The sequence below is a fragment of the Lissotriton helveticus genome, chromosome 6 (assembly GCF_964261635.1).
Source record: "Lissotriton helveticus chromosome 6, aLisHel1.1, whole genome shotgun sequence".
NCBI lineage: Eukaryota > Metazoa > Chordata > Amphibia > Caudata > Salamandridae > Lissotriton > Lissotriton helveticus.
In genome coordinates this window covers 771,672,481-771,694,065 of record NC_136067.1, presented here as the reverse complement: position 1 = coordinate 771,694,065, position 21,585 = coordinate 771,672,481, and the positions used below count along the sequence as shown (strand labels likewise).

The 21,585-nt window shown below is 48.8% G+C and overlaps 1 protein-coding gene across 1 annotated transcript in view; it reads right to left on the bottom strand.

Moving 5' to 3' along the window:
* MDN1 (midasin AAA ATPase 1) overlaps positions 1-21,585 on the bottom strand; it is a 2,221,312-nt gene that overhangs the window by 1,278,472 nt on the left and 921,255 nt on the right. The window contains exon 40 of the mRNA XM_078648266.1: positions 20,377-20,565. Within this exon, the coding sequence (XP_078504392.1) occupies positions 20,377-20,565 (189 nt within the window). The remainder of the gene's footprint in view (positions 1-20,376; positions 20,566-21,585) is intronic.

Genomic DNA, 21,585 nt, shown 5'->3' with positions numbered 1-21,585 from the left:
ATTGAGCAGGAGAAGTTATAGGCTCAATATATGGAGTGATAGGAGAGGAAGAAGGTGAAGTAGAGGAAGGGTGCATTGGAGATGTTGCACAATCCTTTTTAGCAGGAACCACAGTTGGAAGTGGTGTGTCTGCTGGTCTCTTTTTATGTGGGATTGCTTCCACATGTCCAGTTTTTGGGTTGATAGACCTTTTTCTGCTTTGGATCTGGTCTAAATAGTTCTTCCTCTTGTATAATCCTCTTCGGCGCCGATTTCTTCGGTGTCGATAGTGGTTCTTTAGTGTTTTTTGCCTTAGTAGGAGTTATTGAGTCCTGTGGCAATTTCTTCAGTGCCGAAGATGGTTTAGGCTTGTGTGTATCAGGCCTTGTGGTCTTTGGTACAGTTATCTAAGATTTCGGCGTGGATACAGGTTTTGTTGGACCTGTTGCGCCGGAGTCTATCTTCTCGTCTTTGTTTTTGGGGCCGGACGGTTTTGGAGTCGAAGCTTTCGGTTCCGTTACTGTCTTTGGTTTCGGCACCGATGCCTGTTTAGGTTTGGGTGCCAAAGAGTCTTTGGGCGCCGAAGGGTGTGTTAGCTTCGGTGCCGAAGAGTCCTTCGGTGTAGAAGGATGTTTCGGTGCCAATGGAGGAGGTGGAATTGGAACATGTGGTTTTTTCGGTGCCGAGGCACCGGAAGGCGTAGTCTTTTTCCTTGGAGCCGAGGAGGAAGGCGGGCGTTGGAGGGTAAATTTCGGTCTCGACTGGGCCCCATGGGCGGAGTGCTGACCGTTGCCTTTGGTTTGGGCAGTGTCTGTTGGGCAGGGGCAGAGGTACTCACGGGTTGTCGAGATGGAATCGAATCGTCCGAGTCCTCTGCTCCCGATATGATCTGGAGATCAGGCGAGTCTTCCTCGGCGACAAGTGGAGCCTCGTCCTCGGAGATATCTTCGAGTGGGTTCTCGTCCTCGGAGAAGTCTTCTTCGACGATCTCCTCCTCAAAGATGGCCTCCGGTGCTGGCGCTAATCTCCTCATCTCGTGTCGACGGGCCCTCCGATCCCGAATGGCCTTTTTCGATCGGAAGGAGGCACAGGCTGTGCAGGTCGACTCGTCGTGTTCTGGCGAGAGACAGAGGTTGCAAACCTCGTGATCGCTATGAGGGAATTTTGCTCGACATATCGGGCATCTCTTGAATGGAGTTCTGTCCATGAGGCGTAGGCCGTACGGCACCGATAGGCCCAACGGCCCGCGTCGACACACCTGGATGTAGCTGGTGATGTCGAAAAGTGTCTTCGATGTCGAAAGTTGTTTGTCTAAAGTTTCACGCTTCGAAAATGCTGAAAAAAGACTTTTCTAGCCGGAGCGGAAAACTTTCATCCGAACCCAGTGGCGGAAAAAAAATATTTGAGGATGGAGTCGATGAACATGCGCAGTATTGTCCAAGGGAGGAGTCACCTATCTCGTGACTACAAAGACTTCTTCCAAGAAGACAACAACAACCTGCAATCATCCGAGCCCAACACCAGGTGGCGATCTATTGCTAAATGTACAATCTGCAGCTCATATGCCTCGAACACTCAGTTTCTTTTGTTCTTTCGGGCCAGGGGGCCTTTGCATAGCCTAATTCAGTTTTGAAGCACTCTGTTGTGCTGTTCCTGGCTTTTCCTTTCAGTGTGAGAGGCAGGCACATCAGACGCTCCGCAGGAGGTGGAGCCAGCATTGTGATGACAGGGGAAGCCAGGAGTACTCTGTTGACAGTCCTCCCTCTTCCTGGGCCAGGTGTCGGGCTGAGTCATCAGTCGCTGTCCAGGAGGTGGAGCCAGCATTGTGGTGGCAGAGCATAGACCTATTCAGAGTCCAGGGGCACTCCCACCTCCCACCAAGGGGTAATCCTTGCATTCACCACCTGTCATCCCCCTGTCCTGTCACTCACATAACCCAGACAGTCAGATACACATCCTAGCAGAGGCGAGCTAAAATGGTTAGGCAAGCAAATGCTAGCTTTCTAAAAGTAGCATTTGCAAACACAGGATATTAAAATAAACTTTACTAAAAGAAGTATTTTATTATTCTGAGTTCAGGCATATTAAACTTTACTTTCTACCATGTTCCCTGAGCCTGCTGGGATTATAGGGTGTAATAATTCCAGCAGCGCATCTTGACCTAAGAGAACAGGTAGCCTTACAATAGTGAAAAACGAAATTGGCTGTAATTCACTATTAGGACTTGCCACACACATCAGGGCTTGTCTTACCTACACTTACAATGCACCCTGCCCTAGGGCCTACGATATGGGTGACTAATATGAAGCAAATGGACGGTTTTGAGGCTGGCAAGTGTATGCACTTGCCCAGCCAGCATGACAGTACCAGACTGCACACAGGGTCTGCAATGGCAGACCCTAGACACATTTTAAAAGGCTGCTTCTGTGGGTGGCGCAACCAGCGCTGCAGGCCCACTAGCAGTATTGGCATTTACAAGCCCTGGCACTCCTGGTGCACTTTACTGGGGACTGACAGTAAATCCAATGACCCAATCAGGGAAATCAATCACATATACATTTTACATTGGGAGCACTTGCAGTGCGGCACGGATTGGCCGTGGCAAAGTGCCCGGAGCAGCGGACACCAGCAAAAACATCTGAGGCACATCAGCAAAAAGTGGAAGGGAGACACACGCCAAGGTGCCAGGTCTAACAAGAACAATAAAAAAGAAAAGAAGAAAGAGAGACATGACTGGAAGCTACAACACTCAACTTTGTGATTCCTGTGTGCTGGCGCACCAGGAGCGCGGACAGCGTGACATGACAGTTCGAGCAGCGCAATGCATCACTCAAACCGGGTAGTCCCCTATCCCTGTACAATGTGCCAAATCACCCCACAGGTCGCAACTAGCTGAGGTGTGCTTGGCATTGTCTCCACAAGTTGAGAACATATCACACGTTAATATGCCATTGCTCCGTCAACATACTGTTTGTTCAATGCAATGCGGCTGGGTCTTTAATGATGACGAATCGCTGAGCACACATTAGACGTCCGAAAATGTTAGGTACTGTGGATCGCTGCTTAAGTATGAATGGATATAATACATCCCGTCTTACCTAAATGAGCCTTAGTAGTGCTCCATAAGCTTATGGCGTAGGGGGACCACACCTGGTTGGGCAGCGGGGGAGGTTCAGAAAAAAGGGAAACAATTACTCTCCTGGCCTGTGTTAGACTATTAGATACAGTCACACGTAAACTTACTTGGAATGAAGACTCCCCCTGCGAAGTCCCGTCGTTCATACCAACTTAAGTGATCGGGTGCCGGCTCAAGAAACCTGCCCCGTCCGGACGCCTGCTTGCATGACAATTCGCAATGTACCAGCGCCGTGATATATACTAAACCGGGTGGTTAAGGTGGGGAGGTTCTGTCTTCCGGTTTGCTGAATCATCGGCGATTCTGCTGCAGCTGCATGAGAGTATAGTGTATTCTGGCGCATTCGTAATGAATAGTGCTCTATCCCGCATGTGTCTAGTGTGGCTAGTGTACTAGAATGCTGTTGGCAAGTATCTCTGGTGCTTGCTAGTGTTAAAAAAATGTGTTTCGCGGGGAAGTGTGAAGGAATATCACAAAAGGGGAGCTCAAAAATGACAACTCAAAACTGTTTGAAGTTTCGGAGGATATAAACAGGGTCCTCTAACTGATGGTCACAGGCGCATGCAAAAAGAAAAAAAAGAGAAAAAGGAAAGTCTTAAGGATGGCAAAGTCCCAGATGGGGGGTTCCAACTCAAATCTGGAGTGGAGCAATGAGTGGTTGTAGATACTAGACATAAGGCACCCATAAATGTATAAGGAGAGCTGTGATCTTAGCACAAGTGCGCTGAGATGACAAGCGCTGTCACACACTAGAGGGATATGCTGGTAATGTCTCAAGGAAAAATGTGCACACCTCTAGGCTGTTGTTCAGGTGGAGGACTGTAGGTTATGTCTAAAGTCAGAGCTCTACCCACGGGATTTCATCATTTAAGCCATGGGTGTTAGTCTTGAGGTGGTGAACCCATCTTTGTTCTCGTCTAAGTAGTGAGAGGCTGTTCCAAACGGAGTTGGCCTCCAGGATCGTCCAATTAATGGCCTTGCAGGGGTGGCCTTTGTCAATGAAGTGGTTTGTGAGCTTAGTGGCCGTTCTTTTCCGTTTGATGGTGCTAATATGCTCAGTGATCCTTACTTTTATTGCTCGTGTGGTCATCCCAACATACGAGAGATTGTAGGGACAAGTTATCAGATATATACAGTGAGTGGTGTTGCAGTTTGTATGCTTACCTTGTTCCCATCTGAAGTTCCAAAGTTGCAGTATTTTGGTATGTTTGGTTAAGGGGCAAACCCTGCATGTGCCACATCGATGATGTCCTGTGACGGCGGGCAGGTGCTACAACGTATTTTCCTTGACAGTTCTTGAAGGTTGTGGGCATGTGTGCACCAGCTGATCTCGTAGGTTCTTTGTTCTCCTGAACGCGAAGCGTGGTGGAGGGAGATCTAAGGAGTCACTATTAAGGATTTTCCCATTTCGGTTGATCTTTTTTATCTTGTTGGATATTGGAGTGTAGGTGGTGACGAATGTGATGAGGTTGTTGGTTTTCGGTTCCCTAGGTTCTACTAGCAGTCCTTGGTGATTGTTGTTTATAGCCCGTTTTCTGGCTTTAGAGATTACATCTCTCGGGTAGTGTCTCTCCTCCAGATTGTTGGCCAAGGTATCGGACTGGATCTCAAATTCTGTCAGTCTGCTACAGTTACGTCGAATCCTCAGAAACTGTCCATAGGGCAAATTCTCTCTCAGTGCTTTTGGGTGGTAACTCTTGAAACTCAGAAGGTTGTTGCAATCAGTAGTTTTTCTGTATATGTTGCCATTCTCTAGGCTGATCAATAGGTCTAGGAATGGGATTTCTTTTTCGCTATTTGTCATGGTGAAGCGTAGGTGGGGGTCCTTTTTGTTGATCCATTCATGAAAACTTTCTGCCATGGTTGTGGTACCTCTCCAGAGGATCAAGATATCGTCAATAGATCTCTTCCAGGTTATCATGTTCATTTTGAACGGGTTGGTATCGTTGAAGATGTGTGTAGCTTCAAAATGAGACATGTAGAGTCCAGCCAGGCTCGGCGCGAAGGTGCTCCCCATGCTGGTACCCTGTATTTGATGGTATAGCGTGGTGTTATACATGAAAAAGTTGTTGGTCATAGCCAGAGTGATCAGGGCGACAATGAATTTTGCCGGAGTTGTCGTTGGTAGCTCGGTGTCCTTCAGAAGATTTTCAACAACTTCGATGGTAGCTTCCTGTGGAATATTGGTGTACAGGTCCTTCACATCAAGCGTGAGTAGTAGGTTGGTTCCGTGTTGTCATCATTGATTTCTTGTAACAAATTGAGGACTTTCCTCGTGTCTTTTAGGTATGCTGGGGTTGCTTGGACCAACGGCCGTAGGAAGAAGTCGCTGAATTGACTCAATGGTATCAGAACGGAGACAATCCCAGAAACTATTGGCTGGCCCGGAGGGGGGCTTATGCCCTTATGAATCTTTGGGAGGATATAGAAGTATGGCATCTTGGGGGTGTTAACTAGAAAAGCTGACTCTTTTGCTGTGATCCAGCCCTCCGTATATGCCTCATTTACCAGGATGCAGATCTGTCTGAGTAAATCAATCGTGGGGTCGTTGGCAAGAACTTTGTAGTATTTCGTATTGTTCAGCTGCCTCACGCATTCTAGTTCATAATCCTCAATGTTCAATATGATTGTCGCGCCCCCTTTATCAGCTGGCTTGATTATAATGGTGGGGTCGTCATTGAGGGATTTGACTGCCTCACGTAGTTTCTTGGGCATGTTGTTATATGATGGTATCCTTTCCAGGAGGTTCACCTCCTTGAGAACGGCCTTCTCAAAAGTCAAGACCTCGCTAGGGACCATTCCTTCCATAGGTGTAAATTTGGATGGTGGTCTCAATCCTGTGTCTTCCTGATCCGGTATGGCATTGCCCTTGAAGAATGATCGGAGTCTGATTTTCCTAAAGAGGTGATGTAGCTCTTCATTAAGCTTGAAATTGTCTTCTTTAGGTGTGGGCACAAAGCCTAAACCCATCTCCAGTGTTGTCTCCTCGGGAGTGCGTTCCCTTGATAATAGGTTAACGATCAGTTTTTTGGGTGTGTCATGCTCCTTGTTTTTCCCAATTGGTCTTCTGTGTCCTGCCACTGTACCTGTTTGTTCCCTCTTCTTCTTCCTCTGCCTCTGCCCCAGCCTCTGTTCTGAAAAGGTGGAGGAGGGTTATGGAAGAATGGTTGTTGAAATCCCTGTGGTGGTTGACTAAATCCTTGTGGTGGTACAGGATACGGAGGATACCATATTGGTCCCAGTTGTTAATAGGGCTGGTTCGGGTATCCGTACATCGGTGGCATCAAAGGAGGTGGTAGAAGGCCTTGTTGGATGGAGCGTCTGCCCCTGCTCCGATTGCTGAAATTGCTATTGGATGATAGTCCTGACTGGTTGGAGGTAGATGACCCATCGTCTGATAGAACGTCATTCTCTGTTGGCTGAAAGTCCTCTTTAATATAGGGGTAAACTTTCTCTCTGTCGAATCTTTTCAGGTCTTTCTGTAGTTTGTTGATTTTTTGATTGAGAAGGTAGTCGCGGTGGTCGGACATCGCTGCATTAATCTCAGCTAGTCGCGGCTTGTATGCAGAGATACTGATCTCAGTTTTTAGGCCATTCTCAGCTATGTTGATTTTTATTATTAGTGCGTCAGACAGACGTTTTGCCGTGTTGATTATTAGGATGATCCAATCGAGGGTGCATTTCCAAGCGATTTGGCTCCATTCCCGCCTAAAGATAGGGTCTTCCAAAAAGATACGTGGTGCCCTCCGAACCAGAAGACCATTAGGTGCTGAGTTGGCTCTGAGGTACTCAGTCATTATTGAACCATGGAGAGCAATTCTGACCTGAAGTTTTTTGAGGGAGGCTAGAGACAGAGAACCAGGCCAAAACGCCAGACAAAAAAGGGGAGAAAATTCACAACACCACAGGCAACATGCCAAAGCCGGTCTAGCAATGTAGAGGATACTGAAAAGGACAGAACCTGGAGCAGTAAAAGCTACGCCAGGACAAGAGCAAAGAAATCACACCAGCGGCATACAGTAACGCCAGGAAAGGCGAGGAACCCGCAAGGGAAGTCCGCAACCCCCCAGCGTAGGCCAGAGCTATACAATAGCTACAAGTACCCCACGTAGGGTAAGACACGTCCCAAAAAAGACATGGGAACCACTCTTAGGGAAAAAATCCTGCAGCAGAGAACAAGAACATAAAAACCTGTGACTAGAACCACAGACTGCTTACCAACCAGCCAAAAACACACAATTGCCAAAAGAGCTGAACCAGCAGCCAACAGGAGAGAGGGCCAACCTAGGTACCCCAAAGGAACGTCAAACCACACAGAACATACAGGCGTGCCACTCAAAACATCAGACTCCAAGAAGAAGGTGGGATAACGCCTCCCACCAAGCCTAGGAAGATCAACAAGCCAAGCTTACAGAGGGCAAGGAGGACGGAGCCCCGCAAGGAGATGTTGAATGGCGGAGTCTGCGTGGGTGTTAAACAAAAGAACGCCATCAAAGGGCAGGTCAGCAAGACGCTCCCTAATATTCTCAGGAAAAACACCATCCGCAACCAAGCATGGCGACGGAGAGCCACAGTACTGGCCATAGCACGGCTGAGAGCATCAGCAACATCCAAGGGCGCACAGAGAATAAATGCGGCCAACTCCCGACCATCCAACACATGGTGCCGTAAATCAGAGCCGGCATCGTCTAGGGAGACGTGAGATAGAAGGGCATCCACAGAATCCAATAAGCTGGAGGTAGCCCTGGCCAACACACAAAGTGTGTTAAGCGCTCGCAAGCAGCACTGGAGGAAGCAAAGATATTACGCCCCTATGAATCCAACAACCGGGCCTCTTGTGATGGAGGAACCAACACCACAGGCAAGGACAGAAAAGCAGTCTGCAGAAGAGGGCCCTGAGAGGAAGGGTGGAATGAAAAGCAAACCGGGCCATGCAGAGCAGGACAGTGGCGGTGTAGGAGCGGCTGAGGCACCGGATCACCCATGGCAGGACGCCCCCAAGGTCCCAGAATAGAGTTGTGGAGCGAAGCTTCGAATGGAAGAAGCAGCTCCCATCCACCAGAGCCCTGGTGGAGAACTTCCAACAGCTGATCCATAGAGAAAGAGGTGACGGGGTTACCCATTCACAAAATGCCAGCGGACGTGGAAATAGCCCGAACAAAGGCAACATTGGCCTCCGTAGGGCGTAGCGGGGCAGAAAGCAATTCCTCCGTGGGCGACATCTATAAACTAGGCCGTCCGTACCCAATTCCAGTTGTAGGAACAAACGGCCAGCCCCTGAATAGTGGGGGATCCACGGACGAGTGGGAAACCTGAGGGGTCCCCAGGGAAGGCGGAGAAGCCAGTGGAGCAACCAAACGCGAGCTGCTGAGGGCTGAGGCACGGGGACAGCGAGGAGCCCTCCCTAGAAGACGCCGGTGAAAAAGCAATGACGCGACGGCCCATCTCCGTAGAATAAGAGACCAAGAGCTGACAAACATCCGGAGAGGAAGGAACCTCTGGAGACGAGTCGAGGACCCGACGCCGGCACGGCGCCGTGGAGTCCGCCACAGGCGCCGGTGCGACGCTGATCGGCGTGGAGTCGACCTCCACCACCACGTGCTCCTTAGGATAATGGGGAGGGGTCGGAGCCGGTTTGGCTAAGGATCGGCGCCGAAACGGCACCAGCTCGACCTCACATGAGGCAGCCGCCTTCGTAGAGGACAGAGACGGGCTCAGGAAAGCAACCCAGGCCCCGCCCTCCACCCGCGGCACTGCCTGGGCCGGGGAGGAAAGCCTTCGGTGCCAAAAAGGCGCCGGCTCGGCCTCTGGCGAGGCAGCCACCTGCACAGAGGACCAAGGGGGACTCGGGGACGAGCCCCGAGTCCCGGCGATCTCCTGAAACACCACAGAGAGCCCCACAGGGATTTGCGGCGAGGCAGGGCGCCGTGGGTCGGAGAGGGGAGCCCCGCAGGACCGTGCCCCGATGACACCACCCTCGTACAACCGGACGACGAACAAGTTGGCGCTGGGGTCGAAGCAGACGGCGACTCTGCAGAAGGCCCCGCACGAGGAAGGGGCTACAAAAGATGTCAACTGCCACCACTAAACCTCCATGCATGAAGGAGGATGCGAAATTCAGGTGCAAGACCCTACCTGACAGAAGATCCTCCAGAAGAAGGTCAATGTTCTTGGATGCACACCATGCCACAAATCTTTCCCAATGGCAGGCGTACACCATCTTGGTGGAGGGTCACATCGCTGCCAAAATACGTAAACACAAGGAGATGATGGACGGAGCACTGAAACTTTTCAGATACTCATCCCCCGTCACAGATCTGGGTTGAGTCCATCATCGTTCTTTAGCTCACTACGCCACCTCAGTTCAGACCCAGCTATATGCAAATCAGTCTTGACCCTGGGCCTCATGGGAACAGTCCAGCCTAAACTGCCAAGGTCTTTCCTGAACCGGAAACAAGCATCCTGGGACAGGTTTCGGGGTAACTCTCCTCATCAGCCAGGATCGCTTGAATCCAGTGGCAAAGTGAGCAAGGTACCCACGTCTGGGCCTACCCTACCATCTAAGGGCGAACAAAGCAAACACAAGATGGACGGAGCGCTGAAACGTACTTTTCAGACACTCACCCCCAGTCACAGATCTGGGTTGAATCCATCATCATTCTTTAGCTCACTTCGCCACCCCAGTTCAGACACTGCTATATGCAAATCAGTCATGGGAACAGTCCAGCCCGAACTGCCAAGATATGTCTTCCCTTGACCGGAAACAAGCATCCTGGGACCGGTTTTGAGCATTTGGGCATTAAATCCCACACTGGCATCAGTGTGGGTCTAATGGTCTGAGAAGTTTGATATCAAACTTCCCAGAATTCAGTAAAGCCATGATGTGCTGTGGAGTTCGTAATGACAAACTCCCAGATCATATACTCCATTTGGCTTTACTGCACTAACAATGTCGAAGAACTGACTTAGATACAGTAGGGGTACAGGGCTCCTGCACCTGTAGCCTCACCAGTGGTATAGTGCACCCAGCTAGAGGGGTGTCTTACCTATGCCACAGGCAGTGGGTTGTAGGCATGGCACACAGGTATGTATGCCATGTCGACTCTTCACTTTTCTCTGCACCAAAACATGCAGCCTGCAAGGGCAGTGTGTGTGTGTGTGTTATGGTACTGGACTTCTAAGGGTGACAATATGTGCTGCCGTCCTTAGAGCCTTCCGTGGTCACACTGCCCTTGGTACCCATGGCACCTTTTACAAGGGACTTGCATGTGGCCAGAGAGTTGCCAAATGGAGGTGCAAAGGTGCAGTTTTAAGGAAAGAGCACAGGTCCTGGGTACCTGGCTGCAGGAAACCAGGGCCCACTTAGTCAAGGAGCAATCAGGCAAAAAGTGGGGGCCCACCATGCAAAAAGGAGCCTTTTCCTGCAGACAGCTTTTTGACCTCTTGGGGAGATGTGCTAATGTCTCCCAGGAAACTCCGCCATTTATTCTAATTATGCTCGGGGGTGGCTGTCCTTGTGCGTAGGGGGCTGGATTGGAAGGAACACAAATGCGTGCTTGATAAGGAGGGCCGATATGTCATTTTGCATGGATCCTTACAGGGTAGGCCGATGGTTCTGGCTGCTATATATGGTCCGAACGTGGATGACCCGGATTTCCTTCGCGATGTCTGGGCACAAATTGCTCTGTTAGATTGTCATTCGATTGTGATCGGGGGGGACTTTAATGTTGTGCTGGATAATGACTTAGACAGACAAGGCGTGGCCAGGCCCACGCATGCTAGAGCGAGACAGGCAATACTTGATGTGATGGATGAGGGGTTGCTGTCTGATGTGTGGAGGGTTAGACATCCTGGTGAACGAATGGGGACTTGTATCACATGCCATCATGCTGCTTGGTCGAGACTAGACTTTTGGCTGGTCTCACCTGAGGTGGCGACGTGGGTGGAGAATGTTGCTATATATGGTCCGAACGTGGATGACCCGGATTTCTTTCGCGATGTCTGGGCACAAATTGCTCTGTTAGATTGTCATTCGATTGTGATCGGGGGGGACTTTAATGTTGTGCTGGATAATGACTTAGACAGACAAGGCGTGGCCAGGCCCACGCATGCTAGAGCGAGACAGGCAATACTTGATGTGATGGATGAGGGGTTGCTGTCTGATGTGTGGAGGGTTAGACATCCTGGTGAACGAATGGGGACTTGTATCACATGCCATCATGCTGCTTGGTCGAGACTAGACTTTTGGCTGGTCTCACCTGAGGTGGCGACGTGGGTGGAGAATGTGGACATCCAGGCTAGGTCACTTTCGGACCACGCCCCCTGTGCACTTGAGCTGAGGATTCCTGGCATCACGACTAGGGCGTTTTCCTGGCGCTTACCCCCTCATGCCCTTACAGACCTGGTGTTTACCGAGGAAATAAGAACTGACATTGTGAAGTACTTTGAGGATAACGAAGGGTCGGCCTCCTCAGAGGCTATTGTGTGGGACGCCTTCAAGGCGGTGATACGGGGCCAATGTATAGCTAGACAGGCAGGGGTACTACACACCATACGCCGTTCACTGTCCCAGTTGGAGGGGGAGTTGAGAGAGTTAGACCTGGCCTTCTGTCAGGACCCGACATTGGAGCTGGCAGGCCGCCTTAAAGCCAAACTGCTCATATTTAATGAGGAGGCACAACGAGAAATTAAATTTCTGGGGAAACAAGCTGAAGCCCGTAGATATGGGGAGGGGGACAGGCCGAGCAGAACTTTGGCCAGGCTGATCGCCCCTCGGCAGCAAGCACACCACATTCACACTATACACGACAGCGCGGGTTCCCTGGTTGGGGGCCAAGAAGCAGTACTAAAAGCCTTCACTGATTTTTATGCATCCCTCTACACGACTAGATAGACGGTCGCCCCGGATTCCCTGGACGGTTTTCTTGATTCCATTGCCCTTGTTTGGTTCAATGATCACCACAGACAATACATGGACCTCCCCGTTACTGTTCAGGACATAGCTCAGGTCATCAAGAGCATGCCTGCGAACAAGGCGCCCGGCCCAGACGGCCTGACAACTTCATTTTATAAGACGTATGCGGAGGAGTTGGCTCCGAGGCTGCATTCGCTGTTTGTTGAGGCCCTCGAACTGAACTCCCTCCCTGACTCGATGCGCGAGGCCCTGATTATCACCCTCCTGAAGCCCGACAAAGACGGCATGGTACTCGACTCATATCGTCCCCTCTCCCTCATCAATGTGGACGCCAAGATCTTTGCTAAGATCATCGCAGACAAGCTCCAACCGTTACTGCCCATCATAGCTCTCCCTGACCAGTCCGGGTTTATTCCTGGCCGCGCAACCTCCCACAACCTCAGAACTCTTTTCTCTATCTTGCACTATCTCCACCCTTCCGTTCAGGCTGCGGTGGTGTTTCTCGATGCCACCAAAGCCTTTGACACCTTGGAGTGGCCCTACTTGTTCAGAATCCTGGGCAGGATGGGGTTTAGCCATAACTTCATCACGCTTATAAAACTATTATATGATGCACCCAGGGCTCGTGTGAGTGTGAACGGTCTTGTGTCCGAGCCCTTCAACATCTCAAGAGGGACCAGGCAGGGGTGCCCACTATCTCCTCTCCTTTTCGCTATTGCTATGGAGCCGCTGGCGGCCAGAGTCCGTCAGCACCACACGGCTCGAGGGATCGGATTCAGCGCCGAAGTCTGCTGATCTCCTTATACGCAGACGATGTTACTCTCTACGTTATAGACCCTGCTGACAACATGAACCCACTGCTCCGAGAATTCGTGCGCTTTGAGGGTCTGGCTGGAGTATCCATTAATTGGTCAAAGTCCGTTGCGTTCCCCCTTACTGACGCCACTACACAACCTCCATCGGACTACCCCCTGCGGTGGGAAATTGATGCGGTGAAGTACCTGGGAATCTGGGTGAGTCAAGACACGCAGGAACTATGGTCCCTGAACTTCGGGAGAGCTGTTGACTGGCTTGAGAGAAAGGTAGAAATCTGGAACAAGCTCCCTCTTTCTCTGGTGGCGCGGATTGCCTTGGCGAAAATGGTGGTGCTCCCTAAATTTTTATATCTGTTTGTCAATGTCCCGCTACCCATGACTGCTCATTTCCATGCACGCGTGCGATCACTACTTTTGAATCTGGTGTGGGCCGGGGGTCAGGCTAGATCCTCTTGGGCCCTGCTCACGCTCCCACTACGACAGGGAGGGCTCGGGGCGCCCGACCTAAAGCTGTACTCGCTATGCGCGCAAGCGCAATTTCTACATTTCTGGACCTTCCCCACCCCCTACCAACCACACGTGGCGGTGGAACTGGCCGCTGTTGCCCCGTCGCCTCTCCAGGTGGCGCTATACGGCAAGGTTACACGCCCGTCGAAAGACAGACACGGCGGAAATGATCCGCTGGTCTTGGCGAGAGCTGCGGATCCGGGCGAAACTCACTTTCCTCTATGCGCCGGCAATCCCACTACGAAGCAACCCGATGCTGCCTTGCCTATGTACTAGGGGTGACACGATCATGATCCGCGGGAAACGCGTAACGACCTTTGCTGACCTCTATCCCGATGGGACGTTCGCTGAGTTGGGGGCGCGCGACGACGGCCAACCTGACTCCTTCTCGGACGCATTGCTGCACCACTCCCTCCGGGAGTCATGTAAAAAGTTGTGGCCCCAGTTCCCAGAGGAGCCGCCACAACTCGATGCACTCCAAAATCTGCTGTCTAAACCGTCCCCCGCGAAACTGGTCTCTAGACTATACAATTGCATGCAAGAGCAAGCCCCGATCACTGTGCCTACAGCCAGACATGCTTGGTCGGCAGACCTGGATGACCCCCTTACTGATGACGTGTGGGACTACTGCTGTGCTCAACTCACGGCACTGTCTCCAAATTATAGGCTAAGACTGATCCATTTTAAGTTCCTACACCGGTATTACCGCACACCGATACTGCTACATCGCATGGGCATCCGGACGGATGCATCGTGCTGGAGATGTGGTGGAGTGGACGCGTCCTTCCTGCATGTGGCATGGGACTGCCCTAAATTAAATGAGTACTGGTCGGCCGTCTTCGCGGCCGTTAACCAAATTCTACATAGAACTGACGAGCCTTCTCCGCTCACGGGCCTGTTGGGTTATGTTAGAGACACCGAGCCTGGTGACCGGAAACTGCACGCACTACTGCTTCTTTACGCAAAACGCCAGGTGGCGATAAACTGGGGCCGCAGGACCTTGCCTGCGTTTACGGCATGGATCAAGGACGTGACTTATGGCCAGACACAGCTCACGCGTTACTGGGCGTCTATGCCCACCGCTTCCAGACCTAAAGACATTTGGGAGCCGTTCCTTCAATGGACCAGGGAGCGAGTTGGTTCTACTGCCTCCGAGGACTCCCCTGACGTGGGCGTCTCTGATGACATGGGTTGAGATCCCCCCGCCGTGTACACTCTTCCTCCAGTGGGTTGTTTGCTGCCTGGGACACATGGTCTTGCCTATCCCCCCCCCCCCGCTCTGCGGGGGATTCATAGGATACTCCCGACACTGCCCCTATTACCCATTGACATCCTTCTTAAAGCTACCTGGCCCTTGTACTCACAGCCCTGCATCTGCCTGATGTGATATGTGTTTCTACTTCCGCTATGCACCTAGTTAGTTGTTTCCCCCGGGTTGTTGTGGGGGTTTTGGGTGTAAAGGTGACCGCGAACGTGTCTATACTGAGATGCTGTTTAAATAAGCCACGGATGTCGCGCTCGTCAATTAGATGGGGCGACGTCATGTGTTTGAGAGATATTGACTGTCTGCGGCACCCAAAAAAATGTGAGACCACTTGATTTGTTGTTGTTACACTGCTTATCTGCATGCGTTATTCTGTTTACAGACATCTCACGATGATACGTCACTCGATATGCTGCATGTTTCATTGTATTACTCCCGTCGTTGTATACCATATGTACATATCGCGGCCTGCCTCCGGGTTGTTGGCGAGACGCAGTGTGACTTTTCTTTATGTACCATCAATGTCTTGCACAATAAAAACAAAAACAAAAAAAAATGTCTCCCAGGAAAGATAGCAATATAGGCCTGTCACTAGAGAAGGGATTACCTGTCTCAGGCAGAAAGCCACACAAGGGTTAGACCAAAAGGTGAACTTAAAAAATGTAGCAGCCTTTTAAGGGCAAATGGGGGGTACTTGGGGAAGGGGCTCTATTTTTTAGGCAGACAGGCTGGCACTATGAACAGGAAAGGGAAAGCCAGTTGTCAAACCCGTTTTCCAGCGGCTTGAAGCACCCTTGATAGTCACACCTCTGGGTTGGGCTACTGAGCTCCATATGCAGGAAGAGGGGTCCTGTCATATTGGAAGTGGGGAGAATGGATGCCACACTTCGCAGGAAGTTGTCATCAAGTGGGAGGGAACCTGGTGGCCCATTGGATACAATGCATCCTACCCTGAGGGCATTTTCTGGGCATAAATAGAACAAACCGGGTCCCCCAAACTCAGACCAAGTCTGGACGGGAAGAAGGACTGAGGCAGGACTACCCTGCTGCACTGTGGAACTGGCAACGAGAGGCTGACAATGCTGGCGAACAAAGAGGGGTAAACAATGCTCAAGATGCTCAAAGGATGCTGTGGATGTGATGTGCTAGACAGGGGTCTAGCTGCGACTACTCCTTGGCCCTACGAAGCAGGGGAGGCGGTTCTAGTCACAAGGTCAACGTCTCTCGAACTCTCTATACTGGCAGAAGTCCAGGTGCCACTGGACTATATGTCGCCCAGTATCGCAGTCATGGACCATTCCTTTGTGTGTCTATAACTAATGTTTCTGGGGGTCCCAGCTGCACTCCGATGGCACTTCCGAGCTCAGCGATCTCTGGTGCATCTTTGTGTGTTGAGTCCAGGTCCCTGGTGCTGTATTGTGGCGGTTGTCAGCAGTTGAAGATTCTAGGCTACCAGTTTTCTCCAGCAGGCTTCTCAGCTTTTGAGTATTACAATGCACCCCATTTCCTCACAATGGATATATGAAAACATGGGTCCTGAGGTCCAAAGACACCATTCAGTCACCTGAATCCAGAGCAGACAGAACATGGAGCCAAAGTTCACATTTTGAATCTGTCCTTCTGCAGGAAGATATTCAGACTGTGAAGATCCAAAATAGGACGGATGCATTCATCCTTCTTTGGTACGAGGAAAAAGCAAGAGTAACAATCTGTCCCTGCCTCAGAGTACGGATGGCGCCTTTGGAAAGTAGATCTTGCATCTCTTGCAGCAAGACAGATAGGTGCTCTGCTGAGAGACGTTCTAGTGTGGGATGAGGTTGCAGTGGGTCTGAAAGGAATGTAAGGGCATAGCCATGCTGAATGATGGTTAGGATCCAGCTGTCGGATAGGATTGCCTGACATTATGGGATTAAGTGTTGGACCCTGTTTCCCGCAGGATGGGTATGCACCGCTAAGGTCAAACTAAAGCAGCTTAGAAGCTGAAGACACATGGAAAGGGAATCTGTAAGGTTAGTGCTCTTTAGGACCTGCATGCTGTCTGTTTGAACCCTGCTCCTGGCCACAACAGGATTCAGGTGACTGCTGTGAGGGCAGAGAAGCCTGGTATTGCCAACCATCTTGAGTAGCCCTCAAAAGGGCAACATGGATGGGGAAACTGTCTGGCAGGGTATGAGAGACCTAATAAACATGCTGTGAATAACCTCTCCTTAAAATGTTCTAACATCAGCTTTTTCACCAAACAGGCTGGATACATCAAAAGGCAAATACATAAGGGATGCCTGCACATCTCCATGACACCCTTGGATCACATTTGCTTATGGTGACGGAGCACCGACTAGCCCGTACTGCTCTCCCCACCATTCAGCAGTATACACAACAGCTCGAATCCCATATTTGGCTACATCTTGAACAATCCAGCAAAAGTTTGAGCCAATGAGGACAGAAATTCTTCCAGGACCCCCAGCAAGATCTCAATGGCCATGTGCCAGATGGCGTGTAGTGTTAACACGCCAACAGCATTTACTGATCTCAAGGTTATAACAGCCAAATAGAACATTTGTTTCCCAACCACCCCAATGCTCCTTGACTCCCTGTATGCTGGGCAAGAATGTCATGGTTACCGAGCTATGCTTGTTTACCAGCAGGCAAAAGCACGTCTTTGATCAAGTGTGCCCAGATTATCAGTTAGGGGTTCACTGAATGGAAGTAAGGACTCAGGCCCAGGTTGCAGAACTTCATTATGGACATTCATTTTTTTTGCACAGAAGGCTAGTGAAGGTCAAGGACCTCAGTACCACGTCAAATTACTACAGCAAAGGAAGAAATCTCTTCCATTGGGGACCCAAGGGAGACACCAACTCCATATCAGTGGAAGTAACAGGCCCACTGGCCTCCAGTAGACCCATATATAAAAATGCCTATCTCCTTGCAGACGTAAATCATCGCAATCATCACCATTGTTATACCCCGGTGGTAGAGACTGGTCTGAATCTGAACCAAAAAGATGGAGCCTCAGAGGATGGCCCCGCAGTAGTGGTGGTAAAAGGATGTACAAGCAGTGAGTGTTTTGGAGCTCGGTCAGGCCATGACCTGAGTCGGGATTGAGACGGATTCAAGAGCACTGCTGACAAAAATATTTTGGGATCCAGTCAGGCACCTAAAGATATTTTAAGGAGAGGAATCTGAATTTAGAAGAATACATTTAAAATGATCTGTAGTGCTGATCGAATTCCTAAACTCTTTAAGCAAAGTCCAGTGAATGAGACGTTCAATACAATTTTTGAAGCATTCCAGGGAGGATTGGGTTTTCTTTCTGGAAAACCACTCAACATATGAGGGCATGTCCGGCAATATAGCCTGGACAATTCCCGAATAGCCAGTTAAACCTCCCATGCCTTACAGTGTAGTCTGACAGATGTACCCATCTACAAGGCTTGTATCCACAAAATCCAAGCTGCACTTCAGGATCTTCTTTAAAGCATCCACGCTTTCACTGATCAAAACAGAGAATGGCTTATTCATGTGTTATGTGGTGGGTTCGCAAATGTTGGTTTTGCAACTGCCAGACAGCATGGACATTGAGACCTAGAGGCATGTGGCATTTACCATACGAAGAGTGAAACTGCCTGAATCTAAAACCTTCAGCCTCTGAAACTATCCGTTTAGGTCCCCTGTCCAGAGGGGCTGTAGGAAAGGCATTGGGGTTCAGTTCAGAGAATAAATCACACACCATCAATCTCTATGATGATAGGAGCACAGACAAAAGTTTTAAATCACCAAAAGTACTCCTATGGCATCTGGCAACTTGTCTCTAGACTGCTGGGCTCCCATAGAGGCTATTTCCAGACAGGCAAGACAGGTTCCTGCACTGACCCGTTGAAGGTGAACACGGGCTGAGCAGGCAATATAGAAATTAAAAAACTTTCCACAGAAATTTTAGAATTTGGATGCACAGAAGTTAAAGTCAAGCCCAAAGTTACCACCACCTTACGCATCACTGTGGAAGAGGCATAGTTATAGCTACGAAATAGGATCCCAATGCATCCTCAATCTGGGCAAAATTCTGTTCTATCCCTAGGCAAGAGCTGTTCATCATGGCAAGATCTTGCCTCTTTTGGTGCCAACCGGATAACTTCAGCAAACTTTGAGTGCAGCATCGGAAACAACTCATTATGGCATGGCAACGGGACCGGCTCTGGGCGCAACATTGTAAATGGCACCATGCAGCATGTCACTTCTTTTTAGATGTGGACGCCAAGGCCTGTGGAGGAACAAAGGTGTTAAGGTCAGAGCTGCCTGAGTTACCAAGACCGAAGAAGTGAGTCTACCCTCGGGTAGTGGTCCAGAGGGTACCAAACACATCTGAAGGATGTCTACAATGGAATACTGGGAGGCCGCAATTTGGGTGGGGTTGGCCGACGGGTGGGATATTACAGCTTTGGAATTGGCTTAGATGATGAGGAAAAACAGTGCAGGTAACAGCAATTGACTCCGAACAGTACCATTAATGGGACAGTTTCCTAAAAGAAGAAGAGGATTTCTCTTTCTCTGGTGCTTTCTGGGGCGTAGAACTGTTAGGAGACTGTTCAATTGGAGGAGACTTAACTGTTAAAGAAGGGGTGCATTTTGGTGTGTCCTAACTAACTTTGTCTCCCGCTCTCTTAAGGCCTTCACATACATCAGGGAACATGTAGTGCAGGTAGCAATGCTTTATTCGGATGCAAGGCATCATATTATGCAGTTATCAGATGAGAGGCTTACGATAAGTCTTGAACCCTGAAACTGAAACCTCTTAGGGAAGACATTTGACTATACTGCTGTCAAAAGTAGAGGAATTTTTATCCGCGAAGCACTGTGTGCGCTCCAGGCCGCAACGATGAGCCGTAAAAAAACAAACCCATATGAGCGAGCAGGCCGGCATCCATTATATGTTTGTGACTGAAGGTGTTGTGGCATTAGCAGCATGGTGCCACCTGGTAGCGATGGAGAGTTACTGCTGTGGAAATGCTTTTCCAGACCAGCCAGATGCAATAAAATATTCTTATGATCATGAGTCTACAGGAAGAAGCACCCATCAAAAACATTTACTAGACAGGGTTTCAAAATAAATTATGTCTAGAAATGGGTTGAACTAAAAAAGGAAAGGCTTTAGTCGTATACAAAAAATGCAAACATCTTCGTAGACTTTCCAGTAAACATACACAAAATAAAATGTTCTACTAGAACCAGACAGCTAATTTCAAAACATCAAGGAGCAATAGAAGTAAAGCAGGGAAACTCTCCCAATGTATACCTATCTAACTCAGGATTACACTTTATTAAGTAGTTGTTAATGAGCAGTGATTGACTTACAGGCATATAGACGTTTTCTTGAAAAGAAACCTATGGAATCATGCCAGAAGACAGCTTTTTAAAGAAGCAGTAGTTTCAATTTATGTGTGGAATAGGTTGCCATCAATCTATGTATAATAGATGTCATACGCACCAATCATCTTCTAAACTGGGGCAACAAACATTCACTGCTACGCTACTTTAGAAGTATCCTATAGCTCTACCTGCAGTTTTCACATTTGTAAAATGTTTTTCAGAGCTCAGCAGTATTCTAGAGATACATTAGCCACACAAAAAACTTAAACCCGACTCACCATATGGACCAATGACCTAGCTTTTAAACAGCATAGAGGAAAACATTTAGTAAAGAAACCTCTACACAGAATGCACATGCAAACTGCACTGTTGATAATTCTACAATCACAGTCACCTTATTACGATCTTCCATTGTTCTCATTCTTTCACCGTAGACCAAAAACACATGTTGCCCTGGATCATAGAAACCAGGTGACTGATCGACCAATATAAGCTGACACCAGCGGAATAGGTCACGTAGATTAAATTCCCATGGTCCTCCTTTTTGACCCCACTTTCTTTCAATCATTACTTCTTGGTCAATCTGGAAAAAAATAAAGGTCACTCAAGACTACATTCTTCAACACCAACATATAGAAAGTCTGCGTCAATTGTAAGGGCACAATTAGTACTGATTTAATGCCCATTTCTATTTTATTTAAATACAGATATACATTTAAGGCCCGATTCTAGTGCAAAGCCTGAAAAGTGGATGTTGGATATGAAGCATTAAGGAGATCAGATGAATATTTCTTATTTATGACACATTACAAAATAAGTATTAACACCTATTTCCTTAACTGCTTTCATTTTAAGCATCACTAGGTTTAATTCCTGCCAAAGCAGGTAGAGCAATCTCACAAGAGTATGTGAATCTTGAAATATTTGAGAGAAAACATAAGGTAAGCCTCCCTGGAATGTTTTAAAGTTGATGTCACAAAATAAACATTGTGTCATTTGCAATATGAAGAGTCACTTCAAAAGCAGGACCCCCAAGCTACCATCTGGAATTATTAGAATGAGTTTATTCTTGGAGAATCTTTTCTAAATTCAAACAAGTTAGGAGTAGGATGCCAGAAAACATTTAAAATGAAACCCCAATTTTAAAGACAGCACATCTCTCTGAAAGTCACCAATTCAATTGTTTTTAAAAATTGAATAAACGTCAAGTTTTGACTCTAAAAACTTAAAGAATGTCAACATCCCATTTTTAAAACAATAGAAAAAGTCCAGCTTTTACTAGAGAATTCTCCAAGCTTAACCCCCCACTTCTGGACCATTTTGAAATAAACCTTTAACTAAATGCATTTGTCATGCAATCACTAAACCTGAGCTGTTTCAAGATTCATGGTCTCCCGGATATGAAAGAACAAGTTACTTACCTTTATTAACGCTCTGTTTGATGGATGTTATATCTAACTGCAGATTCCCCAGACTTCCCACAGGCACCAGACTGGATCCAGAAGCTCTTTTGAGCAATTGCTCTCTAGCGCCAATAAGTGGCAACCTAATGCTTCACTGGAGTTTTGTCTGCCTCCAGAAGTGTTGACACAAAGCTGTCTAC